Source organism: Tursiops truncatus, chromosome 2 (assembly GCF_011762595.2).
Source record: "Tursiops truncatus isolate mTurTru1 chromosome 2, mTurTru1.mat.Y, whole genome shotgun sequence".
NCBI classification, from domain to species: Eukaryota; Metazoa; Chordata; class Mammalia; order Artiodactyla; family Delphinidae; genus Tursiops; species Tursiops truncatus.
In genome coordinates, this window is record NC_047035.1 from 94,867,841 (window position 1) to 94,890,964 (window position 23,124).

Sequence of the window (23,124 nt, forward strand, 5' to 3'; positions counted from 1 at the left end):
TAACCTCAGAAGCAGCAGAATAGAAGATGGAAGAGAAAACCGGACAAATAACCTTTATGTTTAAGGCCCTCACCTCAAACTTTGTACTTTGTGACACTGACCAGGTTGTTCCTGGATAAGAAAGGAAAGAAAATCCAATTTCTGTAGAATGTGGAGATGGGGCAGAGTGAAGTTATTCTACTGTCTTTTCTTTCTTTTGCATTTTATAACTTTAGTTCATACACTTAGGCTTGACTCAGAGTACCTGCATTTCTCTTGGTGTAGGGGTAGGCTAACTGACTGAAAGCAGGAGACAATTTCAGGAAGAAAGGAGAGCTTGAGGCAACAGTTGTGGCTAATGCAGCTTCAGGAAACTGCATGTAAATGTTGGAAACTGGTACCCAGCCTGGGCTACATAGAGAGCTTTTACTTCCATGTTATGGTGAATCACTGAAAGAAAACCAAAGAGCCAGTTTCATCCTTATAAATCATTCTTTGTACTTCATTTTATTTACCAAATTGTTAAAAACAAAACAACATTGATTCAGCTAATTAAAACTTAAACAGTGATCTCTCTCCAAGCAACAAACGCAGTGTCAACCCTGTTGTTGGTAGGAATGGGTAATATTTGGAGGCAGAAATTGCAAAGGTGGTGGGAAGGGTCATTTTTAAGTTGCTGTCCTGTCATAGTTTTCCCTTTCCTCCCTTGAAGTGTGTGGAAAGTGCAAAAGGAATATAGAATCACAGATCCTTCCAGAGTCTAAGCCTTGAACTTTGCTTTTATGGGGTTAAACATGAAAGATGGTGGAGAAAATGGTATAAATGAGACATTTCTAGAGGTTGGTGATGTGGATGGAGAATGCTCTGATGAGTAATCTGCTGATCCAGTTGAGTTGCATGTGCATGCCCGTGGAACTCCCTGATGGATATGAAAGATGGAGGTGATTGGAGAGATCAGGATTTGGAATATAACTGCCATGAGGGTCAAGGTGATAAGGAAGAAGCTGTTTTCATGGTCACTAAGGAGGAGCATGGGAGACCTCTGGCTTTTTAGGGCTTCCAGAGGCATATATCCTGACCTCTAATTACGTCAGATCCCCCAATGTCTAGGCTCTCATACCATCCTGTACCATCTGGAACCATTTTTCCCTTCTGCATTCTCCTTTTTCATATTGTTAGTTTATTGTTTGTCTCCAACCATACCATAAACTCCATGAGGGCAGGGCCCAAGCCTATTTTTACTTACCATTTTATCCCCAGTGCTTAGTATATTGACAAGTACATAACATATAATTAGCAAATACTTGCTGAATGGAGTGGGACTGAATTGGAAACATTTACTGGATCTACTTTATCATGCAGAGGTATAACATTACCTCCAACTTACTGTTTAAGGTGAGCTTATTCTTCAAGCTCCTGGATGAAAAGGTGCTAAATAAATAGCTTTTGGTCTAATAGATACTGAAGGACTTCAAAGAGTACTACTCACAGACAGTGAGGCAACTCACTGAGCAAGCACTATTGTAAATAATGGGATATTCTCCTTTACCCCCCCCGCCAATTTTTTATTGGTACAGTCCTCACTGTCTAGTGGAATTACAGTTTTGTTGATAAATATTACCTTGTTTCTTTAGATTGGTCTCATTTCTGTAAAGTCTGCTTAAGGCTTTCAATATAGTCATCATCTGAATCTATAATGAGAACTCTGCAGTTCTCAGCGTAGGTAAAACTCCTGCCTTCCCCAAGATGAATTTTTACCCACTCTTTACCCCGTAAATGCTGACCAGTCATTGAGATTTCTGAAGAGGCATTCTCATCCTTCCACTTGTTTCTGCTCTGTAGTGCTTCTTGGTCTCACTGAAATTGAAAGGGGGCAGTTGTGGTTGGAGGTCTTGAGCAGAGATCTCTCATAATCTGAGTAAAGATGTCTCATAATCTGGCTGCAGTTCCTACTGTCGTGCTCTTGGATGATAGTGGTGTTTTTTTTTCGTGGGGCGGGGGCACGTCGGGTCTTCGTTGAGGAACATGAGATCTTTGTTGAGGCATGCGGGATCTCTTCATTCCGGCGCTTGGGTTTCTCTCTAGTTGTGGTGTGCGGGTTTTCTCTCTCTAGTGGCGCTTGGGTTTTCTCTCTCTAGTTGTGGTGTGCGAGTTTTCTCTCTCTAGTTGTGGTACACGGGCTCCAGAGTGCGGGGGCTCTGTAGGTTGCAGCGCGTGGGCTCTCTTGTTGAGGCTCGCAGGCTTAGTTGTCCCAGGGCACGCAGGATCTTAGTTCCCCAACCAGGGATCGAACCCACGCCCCCTGCATTGCAAGGTGGATTCTTTACCATAGGACTACCAGGGAAGTCCCAGTGGTGTTGTTTTTAGCAAAGCCTTATTTCTGCTTGCCCATGATTGCTATATTAGTAAACTAGAAGCTTAAGAGAGTACCTAGAGGTTTTACTGTTCTTATGTCAAGTCTGTTAAACTGACATAAAAATGTACCTTTATCAAAAACTTAAAACTTGACTGAGCTTTAAGGAATTGTCTATGTTGGGCAAGAAGGTAGGTGTGAACAAACATTCTATTTCACATGGAGACTAGAAATGTAAATTTCAGAAACAGTGGACAGCCTTTGAAAAATACTTTTTTTTAATGAACAATTATTTTATTTTTTTTTAAGAATCATTGTTATTTATTTATTTATTTATTTATTTACTTAGGCTGCACTGGGTCTTAGTTGTGGCACGCAGGATCTTTTAGTTGCCACATGCAGACTCATAGTAGTGGCATGCATGCAGGATTTAGTTCCCCAACCAGGGATTGAATCCCAGCCCCCTTCATAGGGATCATGGAGTCTTACCCACTGGACCACCGGGGAAGTCCTGACATATACTGATTTTTTTCTAAGATATTTGGTAGGGAACAGGAAGAATCAAGATGTATACAAATAGAAAAAATTGGAGTGGGGGGAGGCACACAATATTAATTAAAGCCCTTTAAAAATCTGAAGTATTTTTTTATTTAAAAGTTTATTTGTAAACCTTAATTTAACTTTTAAATGTTTTACTACAAATAGACTGATAAGCTACAGAATTTTTCGGAGTCTGCGGAGTCTGTGTTTATTTTTTTATTTCTGAGAAGCAGACAAAATACTTGCATGCAGAAGAAACCATCTCTGTCATAGTGAAACAAAGAAAGCTATTATGCTATTAACGTCTTTCACAATATTAAGTAGATGTAAGAAACACTCATATTTATTAAAATAACTCAGGGATAGTAAATAATCAGTTTTTATTAAATAAGCTATTGCCATTAGGATCATTTATCTACATTCTAATAATTTGTCACACTTCAGTTTTTTTTTAAGAACTAACACATTAAAGATACAGTTGAAGAGTGCTGTGTAATCCTACCCTGATTCTTATCCCTTCCTTCATTCCTCAAGGTAATCATTATTATGAATTGGTTATTTATCAATCTTATGTTTTTTTTACTTTTGCTACATCTGAATGCACCCTAAAAGCATCATTTTGCACTTGATATAACTGGTTTCAGCATGCACATTTCTCTCTGCATTTGCTTTTTAAATTTAGTGTGTATTTGGTGATTTCAACCATCTCTATTCATTTTTTACTATTATATAGTAGTTCACTATATGAGTATAACTCATTTATTCTCTTATTGTTGAAAGTTTAGGCTTTTTTTGATATTTTGCCCTTACAAAGAAAATGAACATTTGCATGTTCATTTGCAAGCATTTCTCTAGGGACCTGTCCGTGAAGAAAAATTGCCAAGTCATAGGTATGATCCTTATTTATTTGCTTATGCCAAATTGCTCTTTGATGGTCTTACTGATTTAAACTCTCACCAATATTGTATGAAAGTTCCTGTTTTTCCACATTGCTCTCCAGACTTGATATTAACAGCTGACTCTTAATCAATCTGAAATGTTATCTTCATGAAGTAATTTTTCTGATTACCAGTGAAGTTAAACATCATTTCATGGGTTTTATTCATAGGTTTATTCACTGTTCAAGTTCACTCCTATGTAAATTTAAGAACATGCTCGGCAAATTTCTTATTTGTACTGCTACACTTTCGTTCATTAGATATTGTTAGGCAGAGTTAATAAGTAAACATGTTCTTTTTTTTTTTTTTTTTGCGGTGTGTGGGCCTCTCACTGCTGTGGCCTCTTCTGTTGCGGAGCACAGGCTCCCGGACGCGCAGGCTCAGTGGCCATGGCTCACGGGCCCAGCCGCTCCGCGGCATGTGGGATCTTCCCGGACCGTGGCACGAACCCATGTCCCTGCATCGGCAGGCGGACTCTCAACCACTGCGCCACCAGGGAAGCCCAGTAAACATGTTCTTTAACAAACTAACACATTGCAGGCTATTATATATATATTTTTAGAAAAATGTTACTAATGCTTTACCCCTCAAAAATTCTAGAGAATTCTTTAAAAATATTCTGAGCCTTCCTTTGCTCATTGACATTTAAGAAATTATACAAGCTAATGACCTAAATAATATAAAGAATCTAGTATGGTGGGATCTGGAGTCTGAGCCAACACATGTGAATTGCTTACAACATGGATAGCTGTTTTTGATTGAGGGTCATCTTTCCATTTAGTGACTATAAATACGTAAGTTTAATGTACCAGTAGTAGCCTATAGCTAAATGCCCAGTTGTGTCATTTTATAGAGTTGAATAAAAGAGCATGTCCTGGGCTTCCCTGGTGGTCCAGTGGTTAAGACTCCTCGCTTACACTGCAGGGGGTATGGGTTTGATCCCTGGTCGGGGAAGTTCCGCCTGTCACAAGGTGCAGCCAAAAAAAAAAAAGCATTTCCTACAGTGGTGACTCTTTTCCTTCTTTTTTCTCATCCTCCAGGTTGTATCAGAGTAAGATGGACGGTAGCTTTGATTGTGATTGTGGTGAGCTGGAGCCACCTGATCACTAACAAAAGACATCTTCTGTTAACCAACAGCCACCAGGGCTTCCTGTTGAAATATACAGCAACAAAGGAAGAAAAGAAGCAAAACGGAAATAGTGCTTACCAGCACCTTAGAATGATGCTGCTCAGGACCAGTCCAACACTGAATGTATCTGCACTGTGAGGAGAATGTTCATAGAAGCCTGTTGTGTGCATATTTATTCACATTTTTGTTAAATGTTAAATCCTTCAGCACAGTAAATCTGAGTGCATAGTATGTCATTTCATTCCGTTTGAGTTTCTTGAGTGTTTTCTTTAAATGTCTGCAGAGTTGCTGCCCCTTTCTTGAACTATGAGTACTGCAATCTTTTTAATTCTCAGTATGAGTAGAGCTTTTTGAGCTTTAAATCTAAGGGGAACTCAACGGGCCTGGTTGGCATATGCAATGAAACCATCTTGCTGTGGAAGCAAAATTATTTTTTTTCTACCTTTTTGAAAGATCTTTCCTTTTGATGCCAGCTTTCTTCCTTATCTACACAAGTTCAACAATACGAAAGGAAAAGGCAATAGTAAGGGTTTCAGAATGGCAGAGAAATTTGAAAGTCTCATGAACATTCATGGTTTTGATCTGGGCTCTAGGTATATGGACTTAAAACCATTGGGTTGTGGAGGCAATGGCTTGGTTTTTTCTGCTGTAGACAATGACTGTGACAAAAGAGTAGCCATCAAGAAAATTGTCCTTACCGATCCCCAGAGTGTTAAACATGCTCTGCGTGAAATCAAAATTATTAGAAGACTTGACCATGATAACATTGTGAAGGTGTTTGAAATTCTTGGTCCTAGTGGAAGCCAGTTAACAGATGATGTGGGCTCTCTTACTGAACTGAACAGTGTTTACATTGTTCAGGAGTACATGGAGACAGACTTGGCTAATGTCCTGGAGCAGGGCCCGTTACTGGAAGAGCATGCCAGGCTTTTCATGTATCAGCTGCTACGTGGGCTCAAATATATTCACTCAGCAAACGTACTGCACAGAGATCTCAAACCAGCTAATCTTTTCATTAACACTGAAGACTTGGTGCTGAAGATAGGCGACTTTGGTCTTGCACGGATCATGGATCCTCATTATTCCCATAAGGTATGTGGAAAGTCAGCTGAGACAGACCTTTAAACTGATATACATCATCAGATATAAGTGCTTATGTTTCCTTTGTGTGTTGTGGCAGAAATTTTAGTTAATTGTATTAAACTTTACATAGTACCTTTTTTCCATTCACAGTCTCCCTGTGTTTGAAATGAAGGTGGAGTAGAATCCTGATTAAATACAAATTCTTAAAAGTGTATGGTTATTTATTATATTGATTTATATATTTATATTTATTATATAACTGAAATTCTCCCTTATTTAAAAGTAGGATATATCCTTATGTGTTTAGGGCAGAAGGTGGTTCTATCTGAAGGTAATAGGGGTTGCTATTTCAACTTTTATACCTTTTTTTGGTCCATTCGAGTATACTATTCTGTTTTGCCTTGTTTAGTAAACTTAGTTTAGTTTGAAATCTAAATTCGCATAAAGTAGACAATAAGAATAGCCAGAAGGATTCATAGTAACTTTGCCTTAAATAAAAGCTTGCTTTAATTTTCTGAGCTGAACTCTGGTCTTTTAGTTTTCAAATGAAATCATATGTGGGATCCTGATGTTCAAAATGTAAAAATGGAGCTGCTTTGGTTATAAAGCATCCGTGGGAGGCCTGCTTGCTTGGCTTCCCATAGCACATGTTTCAGACAAATCTTTTCATTTTCATGTATCATCTCACACTGAGTATAATTAATTTAAAAAAAAAAACAACTTTAACATAGAAATTAAGTACCAAAATGAAATGGATGACCACATCCTCTTTATGGATAACAGTAAAGTATTGTAGATGGAACACTGAACTAGAAGTTACACTATCTAAAATTGAGTTAATTTCTACATCCAACTAAGCTATATGACCTTAAGCAGATTCTTTAATCTGTGTTAATATCTACCTTCACATTTTCTCAGGGTTGTTTTGAAGATGAGATAAGGCAATATATGTGTAACTGTTTCTGTCAAACAATTCATAAATGTAAAGTAGTAAAATTGATTAGGAATGGGGTATGCAGTAAAGCCAGGTCTGCTGGATTGTCAGTAAGGAGATTGGCAATGCATTTTTATTTTATTTATTTTTAAAATCAATTAATTTATTTTTGGCTGCGTTGGGTCTTCGTTGCTGTGCACAGGCTTCCTCTAGTTGCAACAAGCGGAAGCTACTCGTTGTGGTGTGTGGGCTTCTCATTGTGGTGGCTTCTTTTGTTGCGGAGCATGGGTTCTAGGTGTGCAGGCTTCAGTAGTTGCGGCACGAGGGCTCGGTAGTTGTGGTGCATGGGCTTAGTTGCTCTGCAGCATGTGGGATCTTCCCAGACCAGGGCTTGAACCTGTGTCCCCTGCATTGGCAGGAGGATTCTTAACCACTGCGCCACCAGGGAAGCCCCAGCAATGCGTTTTTAAATAGCACCTCTGGTGCTCTTTCCTGCCTTTCTCTCATTGATTTAAAGCATACCTGCTCCTTTATTAACGTGAGACTTGAAATGAAAAATAGCTCTTCCTCTGAAACCTGTTTTGAATATGTGGCCTAGAGTTAACACTAAAATTCTTTTTTTTTTTTTTTTTTTTGTGGCGCGGGCCTCTCACTGTTGTGGCCTCTCCCGTTGCGGAGCACAGGCTCCGGACGCACAGGCTCTGTGGCCATGGCTCACGGGCCCAGCCGCTCCGCGGCATGTGGGATCTTCCCCGACTGGGGCACGAACCCGTGTCCCCTGCATCGGCAGGCGGACTCTCAACCACTGCGCCACCAGGGAAGCCCTAACACTAAATTCTTATCGTATACTTTGGCTAGCAGACTTCACGTGAACATAATTTTATAGATGGTACATTACAGGGGGAGTTTAACCTCCATTCATGCTCACAAGTGCAAGAGACTTGAAAATAGGCATAGAAATCAACAGTATTGTTTTAGGATTTTACAATTACAGTTTGTTTTTAGATTAAGGATTCTTTAGTGAATCATGTTTTTTATGTACTGTTATTCAGCTAAAGTAAAAAGTATATTTTTGTTCCTTTTTCAGGGTCATCTTTCTGAAGGATTGGTTACTAAATGGTACAGATCTCCACGTCTTTTACTTTCTCCTAATAATTATACGAAAGCGATTGACATGTGGGCTGCAGGCTGCATCTTTGCTGAAATGCTGACTGGTAAAACCCTCTTTGCAGGTTAGAAATTTTAAAATACAGGGGAAAAAATTATCCCAGAGAGAAATAATTTTGTATATATCTATGAAGCAAGACTTATGTAAGATTTAAAACAATTTATTGTAGTGTAGAATATTAAAATGAAAAGATAAAATGGTTTTAATATCTAAAAAATTGAGAAAACTTACGTATTCACTGAATTGTTCACTCAGTAAATTTAGTCAGAATTCTAGTGTTCTTTAGCATATATCTTCTTAAACATAATTTCATATTTTGTAGATCCATAGTATTTGTTAGGTTATTTGTGTTAAATGATACCTGAGTTGCCTGATTCTGTCAGTGTTTGTCACTTCCTGGTAAAATTTTTTAGCAGTTGTTGAAAATTCTGTAATTCTTTCTGTGTCCCCTGTCAACCCTGTTGCTTGATTTGCCATATCCTGTTGCCTGACTGCTGTGATATTTCAGAAACAACCAATTTTTGCAGAGTTTGGTGCTATGAAGGAGTCTAAAAACATGCGTGAGAGAGTTTTTAGTTAAGGTGGATTTAAAAAAAAAAAACCTCTAAATAATGTAATTTTCGATCTTAAACCCTTTAAACTTTAAACATTTAATTAAAGAGAATTTTAACAAGAACTCAAACAAGTGAAATGATTTGAAAGATTCAGTGATAGTTCCCTTCTAAAGCCTCTTCGGTAGGTTTGTGATCCATCCAGTAAAAGCAACATGAGGGAGATCTAAGTGTTGATTAGTATAGGCCTCAATATATTAACAGAGCAATAAAGGCAAGGACTAAGCATTCATTGGAAATCTGTGTATTTTTAACCTATGGTAAGTGTCCTAGCCTTATTTTTCGGTCTTACTCAGTATCTCCACTTGGATGTCTAATGGCATCTTAAATTTAACCTATCCAAAACTGACTTCCTGATATTTCTCCCTCATACTTTCTCTTTCTGCTCTCTTCCTCATCTTAGTAAATCAGACCCACTTCTTAGTTGCTCAGGCCAAAATCTTGGCATCATCTTTCACTTCTCTCAGCACAGATCTTGCAGGCTCTTCCTTCAAAATATGTCCTGAATCTAACTGCTTGTTAGTATCTCTATCACTACCCACCTCCTGCCAGTTCAGTAAACCATTATGCCTCTCCTGGTCTAATGCATGACCTCCTAACTGGCTTTCCTGCTTTAACCTTTGCTGTCTGTGGTCTAGTTACCACATAGCAGTGTAGTAGTTCTCTGAAAACATCGCTCATGTCATTTCTGTGTTCAAAACTCTACAATGGCTTCTTATCAAATTCAGGATAAAGTAAACTCTTTTGTTCTGGTACCACTGACCTCATCTCCTATCACTTCCCCCCGAGCCACTCTACTTGAGCTACACTTGCCTAATTGTTGTTTCTTGGACATCCCAAGCCCACTGTCTCCTGTAGGCCTTTGGGCCTTTTCTCATCTTCCTGGAACTCCTTTCCTCCATATGAATGTATGGTGTGTTTCCTAACTTCCTTAATTTTCAGCTTCTCAGTGAGGCCTTCCTTGGTCATCCTTGGTTGTTAATATAAATTAACCCTACGCCCAACAGTGCTCCTGTCCCCCTTAGCTTACTCTATTTTTCTTCATAGCATTTGTCACCGTTTGATGTGAATGTTTACAGAGTTATTATCTGTCTTCCTCCATTAGATTGTGAGCTTTATGAAAGCAGGAACTTGCTCGGTTTTGTTTCATAGATGTATTCTAAAGTGCCTTGCTCATAGTAGGCACTCAAGAAAAATTTTGAATGTTGAATGAATTTCTAGAAATAAGTGGAAAAGCAAATGAATGGTTTTTTTAAAATTTTAGTTGCCCATTTAGCCTGAAGTGTTTCCCCTTTTATTTCTTTAATAGTGGTCCTGAAATGTTAACTGAGCCTAATATATAACTATAAAACTTTTTGTTTCACAAATCTAGTCCAGGCCTCTGTTTTATTGAGAGTGAAATTAAGTCATCACCATGTTAAGTATTCTCAGAGTTACAGTGAGTTAATTAGTGGTATAGTTAGGACTAGATTCTAGGTCTTTAAATCTCAATTCATTGCTTTTTTCACTACTTTATGGTACCTTAATATGAGGCCAGACTTCAAGTCAATTTCTTATGGAAACAAAGCAGCTAAAACTAAACATATCAGTGAGCAGTAATTGAAATAGATATGCTTTTTGAGCAGGTTGATGATGATATTCAGTGCAGTGAAATCTGATTAATGATTCAGTTAAAACAATTTTCCCCCCAGTGTTCATTACAATATTTAAGTTACTTTCCTATAGCTTTAGAATGTTTATTGCCAATAAGTAAACAGTGTGTTTATTCCTGTTGTATTTGGTGTTTTTTTGATCTCAGGTGCACATGAACTTGAACAGATGCAGCTGATTTTAGAATCTATTCCTGTCGTACATGAGGAAGATCGTCAGGAGCTTCTCAGCGTTATTCCAGTTTACATTAGAAATGACATGACTGAGCCACACAAACCTTTAACTCAGCTGCTTCCGGGAATTAGTCGAGAAGGTATTGTGACTGAAGAGTAGGCATCATGTAATGGTGTGTTTGTGTGTAAGCAGGATTTGTGTAGGGAAGCTTTAGCTTTTTATCCTTAGATATGTAGCATTCTCGCAAATAGTCTTTAGACACTTTAAGGTATACCTAAAACTTCAGCACTGGCTTTCCCTTTTTTGGCCTGGCACTTAGGCTGGGATCTGTTTCTTTGCTCTGAATAATTTTCTAGATTCCAGAAAGTAACCCCTCTCTCCTGGTTCTAACTCCATCTACTTTTCCAGCTTACACCTCTGATTGTCTACGCTAGGTGAACAGATTAATCACTGACTCTCACTAAGCTGGAATAGGGTTCTGTGAGGGTTATATGATACATAAGTGTGGGTGTGAATATAAATGTGATTTAGATATGAAAGAGGGAATTGAGTCAGGGAAAGCAAAGGTTTCAGAGCAAGGAAGAGAAGGAGGAGAGATCAAAACTCCATGTGAGCAAACTTCGTACATAAAAGTTGGCCCATCACTGTTAGTAATATTAGGTGCTAAATGTGAGAGTTTGTGCAGACTTGAAAGTAGTAGGAACTTGGGGAGAATCAAAACTGTTGACCACTAAAGTAATTAATTTCATATCTCAAAATAAGACATATCTTTAGGGTTTGTTGATATAAATAAGATACAAAAGTCTAACTCCTGTAATAGTTATCTGTAATAAGATAACATTCTTTAAAAGAAGAGCATTAGACATGAAAAACATCTTTTGTAAAAGTTGATTGTGTCTCATTATCTTTAAGAATTATCATACTGTATTTAGCTACATCAATGCCAGGATTGTAATAGTTCTTTCATGAATCATAAAGATAGGAATATATAGTTTCCTAAACATCTTAAGCTTTTCTCACGTTCTGTTCATGATCATCGGAGGGAAAAAGCAAATAAGATTAAGTACATGTGAATTAACACATTAAGACTACTAGGAACCCTGTTCCCACTAGTGTCGTTAGATGAATACCCAGTCTTAAATTTCCCTCCATTCTTACCTTTCATCCTCCCTTTCTCTATAGTTTACCACTTAATTTCTTTTTTTTTAATGGATCTTTATTGGAGTCTAATTGCTTCATAATACTGTGTTAGTTTCTGCTGCACAACAAAGCGAATCAACCATATGCATAACACATATCCCCATATCCCCTCCCTCTGGAAGCTCCCTCCCATCCTCCCTATCCTGCCTCTCTAGGTCATCACAAAGCACCGAGCTGATCTCCCGTGCTATGCTGCTGCTTCCCACCAGCCAACCATTTTATATTCGGTAGTGTATATATGTCGATGCTACGCTCACTTTGCCCCAGCTTTGCCCTCCCACCCCATGTCAAGTCCATTCTTGATATCTACCTCTTTATTCCTGCCGTGCAACTAGGTTTATCAGTACCGTTTTTTTTTTCTTTTTTAGATTCCACATATATGTGTTAGCATACGGTATTTGTTTTTCTCTTTCTGACTTACTTTACTTTGTATGACAGACTCTGGGTCCATCCACCTCACTACAAATAACTCACTTCTTTTGATGGCTGAGTAATATTCCACTGGATATATGTGCCACATCTTCTTTATCCATTCATTTGTTGATGGACATTTAGGTTGGTTCTATGTCCTGGCTATTGTAAATAGTGCTGCAATAAACATTGTGGTACATGTCTCTTTTTGAATTATGATTTTCTTGGTATATGCCCAGTAGTGGGATTGTTGGGTCATATGGTAGTTCTAATTTTAGTTTTTTCAGGAACTCCATACTGTTTTCCATAGTGGTTGTATCAATTTATATTCCCACCAACAGTGCAGGAGGGTTCCCTTTTCACCACACCCTTTCCAGCATTTATTGTTTCTAGCTTTTTTGATAATGGCCATTCTGACCAGCGTGAGGTGATACCTCATTGTAGTTTTGACTTGCATTTCTCTAATAATTAGTGATGTTGAGCATCTTTTCATGTGTCTCTTGGCCATCTATATGTCTTCCTTGATGAAATGTCTATTTAGGCCTTCCACCCATTTTTTAACTGGATTGTTTGTTTTTTTGATATTGAGCTCCATGAGCTGTTTTTATATTTTGGAGATTAATCCTGTGTCTGTTGTTTCATTTGCAAATATTTTCTCCCATTCTGAGGGTTGTCTTTGTCTTCTTTATGGTTTCCTTTGCTGTGCAAAAGCATTTAAGTTTAATTAGGTCCCATTTGTTTATTTATGTTTTTATTTCCGTTACTCTAGGAGGTGGGTCTAAAAAGATCTTGCTGTGGTTTATGTCAAAGGGTGTTTTTCCTATGTTTTCCTCTAAGAGTTTTATAGTGTCTGGTCTTACATTTAAGTCTTTAATCCATTTGGAGTTTATTTTTGTGTATGGTGTTAGGTAGTGTTCAAATTTCATTCTTTTACATGTAGCTGTCCAGTTTTCCCAGCACCACTTATTGAAGAGGCTGTCTTTTCTCCATTGTATGTTCTTGCCTCCTTTGTTGTAAATTAGGTGCCCATATGTGTGTGGGTTTATCTCTGGGCATTCTATCCTTTACCATTGATCTGTATTTCTGTTTTTGTGCCAGTACCATACTGTCTTGATTACTGTAGCTTTGTAGTATAGTTTGAAGTTGAGGAGCCTGATTCCTCCAACTCCCATTTTTCTTTCTCAAGATTGCTTTGGCTGTTCAGGGTCTTTTGTGTTTCCATACGAATTGTAAAAATTTCTGTTCTAATTCTGTGAAGAATGCCACTGCATTGAATCTGTAGATTGCTTTGGGTAGTATAGTCATTTTCACATTATTGATTCTTCCAATCCAAGAACATGGTATATTTCTCCATCTGTTTACGTCATCTTTGATTTCTTTCATCAGTGTTTTATAGTTTTCTGAGTACAAGTCTTTTGCCTCCTTAGGTTTGTTCCTAGGTATTTTATTCTTTTTGTTACAATGGTAAATGGGAGTGTTTCCTTAGTTTCTCTTTCTGAATTTTTTGTTGTTGGTATATAGGAATGCCAGAGATTTCTGTGCATTAATTTTGTATCCTGCAACCTTAGCAAATTCATTGATTAGTTCTAGTAGTTTTCTGGTGACATCTTTAGGATTTTCTATATATAGTATCATGTCATTGGCAAACAGTGACAGTTTTACTTCTTTTCCAATTTGTATTCCTTTTATTTCTTTTTCTTCTCTGATTGCTGTGGCTAGGACTTCCAAAACTATGTTGAATAAGAGTGGTGAAAGATTTACCACTTATTTCTATATCTTAGCATACTTCAACACCATTGTAGTAAATAGACCGATTTCCTCCAGAACAGTGCTATCCAATAGCATTTTCAACAATGATGGAAATGTTTTTTCTTTGCATACATTTGGGAGCTCAGCCTGACTACTTTCTTTTTTTTTTTTTCTGCGTTGAGTCTTTGTTGCTGCGCACAGGCTTTCTCTAGTTGCGGTAAGCAGGGGCTACTCTTCCTTGCGGTGTGTGGGCTTCTCATTGCGGTGGCTTCTCTTGTTGTGCATGGGCTCTAGGCACACAGGCTTCAGTAGTTGTGGCATGCGGGCTCAGTAGTTGTGGCTTGTGGGCTCTAGAGCACAGGCTCAATAGTTGTGGCACACGGGCTTAGTTGCTCCGCGGCATGTGGGATCTTCCCAAACCAGGGATTGAACCCGTCCCCTGTATTGGTAGGCAGATTCTTAACCACTGTGCCACCAGGGAAGTCCATCAGCCTGACTACTTTCTTTGTTACCTCTGCCTCTTTCTACCTGCTATCTACTGTTCCCAAATGCTAGGGATTTTAGAGTATATCCCTCTTGTGTAGCTGGATATATTTCCTTCCAAGGATGGTGATTATGCTGAGTCAACCATTCATAACTCTATGCCTCAGATTGTCTCTTGCCTTGAGACACATGGGCCCTGGCCTAAGACTGACTCTTGCAGGAGAACCAAGAACAACAGCTTGTTGTATCATGAAATGACTTCCTAGATAGGGTAATATAATAGGAGTGGAGAAAAGGTGAAAATATAAATGTCAGCTATTTTTCATGTTAATGAGAGATTGGGAATTGAGAATAGCATCCTTTCTAGAGTGCAGCTTAGTTTTAGAGAGAAGGGCTAGCTAGCTTTTCCTTTGAGACAGAAAGTAAGGTTAAGTAGATGTGTGATAGACCATAGTGAAGAAGTAGGGATTGAGATAAATGTGAAGTAGGTTTATCTGTTGAGAATAATGGAAAGATAGATAGCATAAAGAGATGGTGAGGGGCTTCCCTGGTGGCGCAGTAGTTGAGAGTCCTCCTGCCGATGCAGGGGACACGGGTTCGTGCCCCGGTCTGGGAGGATCCCACATGCCGCAGAGCGGCTGGGCCCGTGAGCCATGGCCTCTGAGCCTGTGCGTCCGGAGCCTGTGCTCCGCAACGGGAGAGGCCACAACAGTGAGAGGCCCACGTACTGCCAAAAAAAAAAAAAAAAAAAGAGATGGTGAGGAACATTGCTAAGCAATAGCAGAGGCCAAATTGAAATTCCACAGTATGTATGAATTTGTAGAAAGCTAGATATACATGTGATTTTGCATCTAGTTTTTATCAGCACTGTATGGCTAGGAAATGGAGAAAGTGGAAGGTAGGAATGATTCAGAGTTGAAGATTGATGTCAGTCCTAAGGCATACAAGTGTGTGGTGGTGGAGGGCTGGTGACAGAGTGGTTCAGGCTGGGAAAGGAGCTTAGGAAGGCCTGAAAGACTGAGTGGGAAGAATTGGGTTTCTGGTAACTCCACCATAGCCCTAAAATGATCAAGTGCATTGTGTGATATGCTGTAGTGTGATTGATGTGAAACAGAAATCAACAAATTAGTACAACAGCTAGTCAGTGAGATAAGGGGAAGAAAGGGCTTTATATTAAGCACTAGACACTATACATTTAATTTTTACACCTTGTAAGACATCTATCTATATATCCATTCTACACATGAAGAAACTGAAGTTCAGCAAGTTTAAATAACCTGTCCAGTTCCACATAGCTAGTAATTCAGCTTAGCTAGTAATTCAGCTAAGCTAGTGAGTTGCAGAGCTGAAACTAGGACGTATGTATTAGGTTGAGCCATATGAAATTGCTGTTGTTTGACCATTTTTGACTGACAAAAATGAAAGTTTCACATGGTTCAACTTAATATATTCCTTTTTCTTTATAACTGGCCATAATATGAGATTGGGGTATATTTCAAATATTTACTTTGTTTCTTGGACGCGTGTCTTTTCAATCAGTGAATCAGGAAAGCTAGTTTTATTTCTCTGACAAAACTTAAATTAACTTACCTTTTAATTGTATAATCCCTTTTTGTTCTTTATGGGTTGGTGGACCTCCAGTATAGTTAAGGTGTTTTATTCCTCTGTTTTGCAGCACTGGATTTCCTGGAACAAATTTTGACATTCAGCCCCATGGATCGGTTGACAGCAGAAGAAGCGCTTTCCCATCCTTACATGAGCATTTACTCTTTTCCAATGGATGAGCCAATTTCAAGTCATCCTTTTCATATTGAAGATGAAGTTGATGATATTTTGCTTATGGATGAAACTCATAGTCACATTTATAACTGGGAAAGGTAAATTGACTCTAAATTAGAAAAAGATTTTTTTTTGAAAATTATTTTATTTTCAATGAACCGTAATATAGTGAGTTTTATTTTCAAATTATAAATGATAAGACAATGTAAAAGTCTTAGAAATTTAGAAATGGTCTTGGGTTTCTGTTGAACTTACTGCTGTCTTTGAATAGCCTTTATGTGATTTAAATATTTAATAATTACTGCTTAGGATATACATAATGGGAAAAATTAAATGCTACTTTGGAACAAGAAGTAGTTAATGTCGAAATTAGTTTGTTCACTTGTTGCATTTTTTTTACTCCTAAAATGTTGAGGTGTTTGAGAGTATGTTTACACACATCTGCCAACCATTTTCTTTCTCCACATGAACATTTCTACCATCTGTGTATAGTTCTTTCCTCACATACCCGGATGTTTTCCAGTCTCCACATTTTCTGTCATACTTATTAGTTATCTAATCTCTTTTCTAGTCCCTCCTCCTCAACCCCCCCATGTTTTCATGTGTGTCTCAGTCTGCCTCTCCTTGAGCATGATGTGGTCACCTTACTGTAATGTGTCAGTAAGAGGATACCACATTCAGTAAAACATATACATGGATACTTGTTGGGTTTTTTTGTTTTTTCTATTCATGGTGATGATTTCCATCAAGTCCTTATCTGCCTTATTACCAGTAGAGTGAAAATCTGTATGACACCTGATTGAAATTAGAGATCTACATTTTGTGGCCATAAAGTATTTTTTTGTGTGTGTGAAACTGTTAGAATTGAACTGTACATCAGCCACTCAGATGTTTATATGCATTTTATATAATTATATACTTTATTGGTAATTACCAAATATTGCCTCATATTGCTTTATATAGTAACAGAGCTTACCTATCTGTTAAGATTATATATTATAAATTCCTGGAGGAAGGCTCATGACTTAACACTCCTGTTATCCCATCATAGACCTAGCACGCACAGTGTTTTGATCTAAAAGGCACGCAGTGAATTTGAAAATGAAATCATACACCTGGACTAAGACTAATGTATTAATGTTTTTCAGGTACCATGATTGTCAGTTTTCAGAGCATGATTGGCCTATACATAACAACTTTGATATTGATGAAGTTCAGCTTGACCCAAGAGCTCTGTCCGATGTCACTGATGAAGAAGAAGTACAAGTCGATCCTCGAAAATATTTGGATGGAGATCGTGAAAAGTATTTGGAGGATCCTGCTTTTGACACCAGTTACTCTACTGAGCCTTGTTGGCAATACTCAGATCATCATGAAAACAAATACTGTGATCTGGAGTGTAGCCATACTTGTAACTACAAAACGAGGTCATCATCATACTTAGATAACTTAGTTTGGAGAGAGAGTGAAGTTAATCATTACTATGAACCCAAGCTTATTATAGATCTTTCCAATTGGAAAGAACAAAGCAAAGAAAAATCTGATAAGAAAGGCAAGTCAAAATGTGAAAGGAATGGATTGGTTAAAGCCCAGATAGCTCTAGAGGAAGCGTCACAGCAACTGGCTGAAAAAGAAAGGGAAAAGAATCAGGGATTTGACTTTGATTCGTTTATTGCAGGAACTATTCAACTTAGTTCACAACATGAGCCTACTGATGTTGTTGACAAATTAAATGACTTGAATAGCTCAGTGTCCCAACTAGAATTGAAAAGTTTGATATCCAAGTCAGTAAGCCGAGAAAAACAGGAGAAAGGAATGGCCAATTTGGCTCAATTAGAAGCCTTGTACCAGTCTTCTTGGGATAGCCAGTTTGTGGGAGGTGGGGAGGACTGTTTTCTCATAAATCAGTTTTGTTGTGAGGTAAGGAAGGATGAGCAAATTGAAAAGGAAAACACTTACACCAGTTACCTGGACAAGTTCTTTAGCAGGAAAGAGGATACTGAAATGCTAGAAACTGAGCCGGTAGAGGATGGGAAGCTTGGGGAGAGAGGAAATGAGGAAGGATTTCTGAACAACAGTGGGGAGTTCCTCTTTAACAAGCAGCTTGAATCCATAGGCATCCCACAGTTTCACAGTCCAGTTGGGTCACCACTTAAGTCAATACAGGCCACATTAACACCTTCTGCTATGAAATCTTCCCCTCAGATTCCTCATAAAACATACAGCAGCATTCTGAAACATCTGAACTAAAACACTCAGCAGACATTTCTTTTTGTATTCTTCATGAAATGTGTTTTGTCTTCTTTATTACTAGTGTTTAAGTCATTTTTTTACTTGAATCAGATGGTGTCATTTAGAAAGGATATTTTCTTGGTTTTTAAAATCCAGACTTTTTTTCTACATGTGAGATGGTTTTCGTTTTAACTGGCATGTCGTTTGCACACAAAAATAAAGAATAGAGCAAAATAATGCAATGCGGGAGGAGACAAAAGAAATGCACTAAGACAAGGAAAAAACATTCTCTCATAGAACAATGATCTGTTTTACAGGAAACAAAAATCTTGCCTTGAAATTTACACAGTGAGACTGTACATAGTTGCATGAAAATATCTATTTTTTTCCTAAAACATTTTTCATTCATGAGTATTTTCAAGTTTTTCATACTGTACACATTTCTTAAAAACACATGATACCAGCAGCAACTGAAAATGAATGCCGAATTTGGTACACATGTGTTATCTACCTCAAGGTAACAAAAGTATGTGGCAAAACATATACCACCCATAGTGCTTCACAATATGCACTTCTATTTAGCCAGCGTTTATTGTAGTAAACTAAATAAGATTCACTCACCGTTTATAAATGTTCTGGTATGCATTCTTTATAGTGAAGTGTTACTACATCACATCTTATTTATTTTAGCAAATCAGTATATTTTCTGTATTTAATTATAAAAAGTTAACGTAGTTTTTGAAATTTATTTGCAAATACACTTTTTCCATTTGGCACTATGGTTTGTTGCCTACTTAGCTGAATATATAATGTCAGCTTATCCTAAGGCTGTCCATGTACTTAATTTACTTAAGTATTCATTTTAAGTAAAGCGCTCACTGTGTATAGGAATTTGTATTTTGGAGGTGCTTGATCTATCTACAAAGAAAAATTAGGAATTACTTTATTATAAAATGCTCCTAGAAGTCTTAATTGTGTTTATTTTAAGAAAAAGAACTGTAATGTTAGACTTGTGTGCATGGACGTAATTAAGGTACATCATTATTGTAGTTTAAAAGTTGTACATGATAAGACATATTTTGTTTTTACTGTATGTTTTTACTGAATGATCTATTCCCCATCCCAAGGCAAGCATGAATAAAATTAGGTTAAATGTAGCATGTGGCATTGCAGTCTCTTAGAATTTGTTTCATCTATTTTATTTTATTGAATACTGTCTGTATCTTTGGTTATCCTGTTTGAAGAAAAAGGACAAATAAATCATGGCCGGCAAATATGGCTCTTGTTTAACTCTTTAGGTAATGAAAATAATTACCTGCTAGAATGAAAACCACTAGCAGAATCTCATCTAGTTCCACTTTTCAGCATCTTTGAATTGTGGCTACAGTTGAAACTATGTTAGGCTAAAAGACTTAAAAGAAAACTCTTCATCTCCACACAAAGATCTCTTGTTGACTTAACCTCACACATTAAAATAGAATAAGGCCTTCATAGATTTCAAAATTTATTATGTAAGATGTGTGTGGAAGCTTTGAACTATGCAGCTGGAGGAAGCTCCTTTAAATGTATTTGCTCTACAATACACCATCTTTCCTTTGCTCAAGAACTTACCCATTTACCTATCCAAATATAACCATTCTTCCTTTAACCTCACTTTTCTGTTTTGTCTTCCATTCATGTTTTGTACAAAGCCAGTTCTCTTAATATCTGGACTTCTACCTTTCCACTGACCTATTTATTAATTTCATGTGGATTCACAAAGGTTTTAAAAATGCATATATTTTCAATGAATTCAGTGATTTCAATGAATATCGTTGTGAATTTAAATGTAATTCAGGTTACCTTAAAAAGGCAAGCTCTTAGAGGAAAAGCTTTCAGTTTTTCACCCTTGAATATGATGTTAGTTGTGGATTTTCATATGTAGCCTTTATTATGTTGAAGTAATTTCCCTCTGTTGCTATTTTGTTGAGTTTTTTAATCATGAAAAGGTGTTGAATTTTTGTCAAATGCTTTTTCCATATTAATTGAGATAGTCATGGGAGTTTTGTCTTTTATCCTGAAAATGTGCTATATTACATTGATATTCATATGTTGGTTGATTCTTATATTCCAGGAATCCCACCTGTTTATAATGTTAATTCTTCATGCTGTTGAATTCAGTTTGCTAGTATTTTTTTTTTAGCATTTTTATATCAGTGTACATCAGGTATATTGGTCTGTAGTTTTATTTTCTTAGATCTTTGTCTGATTTTGGCATCAGGATAATGCTGGCCTCAGAATGAGTTTGGAAGTATTCCCTCTTCAGTTTTTTGGAAGAGTTTGAGAAGGATTGATATTAATTCTTCTTTAAATATTGGGTGGACTTCTCCAGTGAAGCCACGTGGTCCTGGGCTTTTTTTTGTTGGGAGGTTTTTGATGATTGATTAAATCTCCATTTCTTCACAGTTCACTCTTACAGGTTGCATGTTTCTAGAGATTTATCCATTTCTTCTAGGTTATCCAATTCGTTGGCATACAGTTGTTCATTGTAGTCTCATATGATCCCTTTTTAATTTCTGTCTCTTTCATTTCTGATTTATGTTGACTCCTCTTACTCTAGCTAAGCATTTGTTAAATTTGTGTATCTTTTCTATTCTCTATTTCATTTATTTCTGTTCTAATTTTCCTTCTGATAACTTTGGGTTTAGTTTTTTTTTTTTTCCTAGCTCCTTGAAGTGTAAAGTTAGATTGTTGATTTGAAGCCTTTTTTTGTTTGTTTTTAATGGACTTTATTTTTTAGGGAAATTTTAGGTTCACAGCAAAATTACGCATAAGGTACAGAGATTTCTGATAAACCTACTGTCCCCACACGTGCACAGCTCCCCCATTGTCAATATCCCCCACCAGAGTGGTACATTTGTTATAATTGATGAACATAACGTTGACATAACAGTATCAGCCTAAGTCCATAGTTTGCATTAATTAGGGTTTACTCTTGATACTGTACATACTGTAGGTTTGGACAAACGTATAATGATGTGTCCACCATTGTATCATACAGAGTAGTTTCACTGTCCTAAAAATCCTGTGTGTTTTGCCTACTCATTCTTCCTCCACTCCCGCCCTGCCCCAAAACCAATACAACCACTGATCTTTTTACTCTCCGTACATAGTCTTGCCTTTTCCAGGATGTTATATTGAAATCATATAGTATGTAGCCTTTTCAGACTGGCTTCTTTTACTAAGTAATATGCATTTGTCCACTTGATTTTGTCTCATAAGTCCTTTAGGCTTTCTTCTTTTGTTCTTTTTGTTTGTTTCTCTGACTTGATAATGTCAAATGAACTGTGTTCGAGTTCACTGATTCTTCTGCTTGATCAAGTCTGTTGTTGAGCCCCTCTTGTGAATTTATAGTTTCTAAACTTTGTTGTATCCTTACTTTGTTCATGCATTGTTTTCCTGATTTTGTGTGTTGTTTATCTATGTTCTCTCGTAGCACATTGAGCTTTATTTATTTATTTATTTATTTATTTATTTATTGGCGGTACACAGGCCTCTCACTGCTGTGGCCTCTCCCGTTGCAGAGCACAGGCTCCGGACGTGCAGGCTCAGCGGCCATGGCTCACGGGCCCAGCCGCTCCACAGCATGTGGGATCTTCCCAGACCGGGGCACGAACCCGTGTCCCCTGCATCGGCAGGCGGACTCTGAACCACTGCGCCACCAGGGAAGCCCGTCATTGAGCTTCTTTAAGATGATTATTTTGAACTATTTGTCAGGTAATTCATAGATCTCCATTTCATTTCCTTTCAGTATATGGGGATTTATTTCTTTGGGCCATGTTTTCGTGTTTCTTCATGTGTCTTGTTATTTTTTGTTCTGATTTTTGCATCTGAAAAAACAGCTGCTTCTACCTATCTTTACAGACAGGCTTGTACTGGGGAGTAATCTCACCAATCGCCCCAGCTAGAGATTCTCAAACCTTTTATGGGATTGTGTAATCTCGGTACTTGTGTGTGTTGCTACACCCGCACCCCCCCAACCCCTCATCCCCCAGCTAAGTTTCTTTTCCAGGAGGTTGTCGTCTCTTGCTTTGTCAGATGTCTGTCCCAGGTACTGCAGGTTCTCTGGTGCTGCACCAATTCCCTGAGCTCTCTTTTGTTCTCAGCAGCCCCCAGGCAGCCAAAGGGGTGCTTTGAGTCAGGCCAGACTGCGATCAATCTCTTGGGCAGCCCCCCAAAACCTGGAACATTGATTGACTGTTCTAGTCCTCCCTGCCCCTCCCAAAGGAGAAGCTTCAAAGTGGGCTTTCCCTCCCAAGCATGAGCGGTGCTGGCTTGAGGAAGGGGCTGACATGGTTGAAACAAAACTGCTTTTCAAATGATGCACTTCAGTGCGTCTGTTCTTGGCTTTGAGATTGTCTGGGGGTTCTGTGACTTCTTAACTAGGATCTGGAGTACTCATAAAGGCTTTTTGGACCATGTATTGTTAAAGTCGGTTTTTCTATGGGGCAGTGAGGTCTAGAGGTTTTCTATTCTGCCATTTTGCTTACGTCCAAAAATAATTTACCTTTTAAATGACTAATTCTAACTTAGAGGAATGTTCCAGCTGTTGGCTTGGCATCACAATTTTTAGAGCTATTTCTGAATCTTAGATATTAGGTTTAATTTGGAAACAGCAACGCCCCCCCCCACACACATACACACTTTTTTGGTTATTATTTAAATAAGATTT

At 37.9% G+C, this 23,124-nt stretch overlaps 1 protein-coding gene across 3 annotated transcripts in view; it reads left to right on the forward strand.

The window, feature by feature from the left end:
• The window catches only part of MAPK6 (mitogen-activated protein kinase 6), a 34,543-nt gene extending 14,856 nt beyond the window's left edge, over positions 1–19,687 (forward strand). For all 3 annotated transcript variants that reach the window (XM_019932896.3, XM_019932898.3, XM_019932897.3), the window contains exons 2-6: positions 4,851–6,031; positions 8,044–8,188; positions 10,534–10,698; positions 16,078–16,279; positions 17,330–19,687. In XM_019932896.3, the coding sequence (XP_019788455.1) occupies positions 5,477–6,031; positions 8,044–8,188; positions 10,534–10,698; positions 16,078–16,279; positions 17,330–18,431 (2,169 nt within the window). In that variant the 5' untranslated portion in view covers positions 4,851–5,476 and the 3' untranslated portion in view covers positions 18,432–19,687. The remainder of the gene's footprint in view (positions 1–4,850; positions 6,032–8,043; positions 8,189–10,533; positions 10,699–16,077; positions 16,280–17,329) is intronic.
• Positions 19,688–23,124: the final 3,437 nt, after the last annotated feature.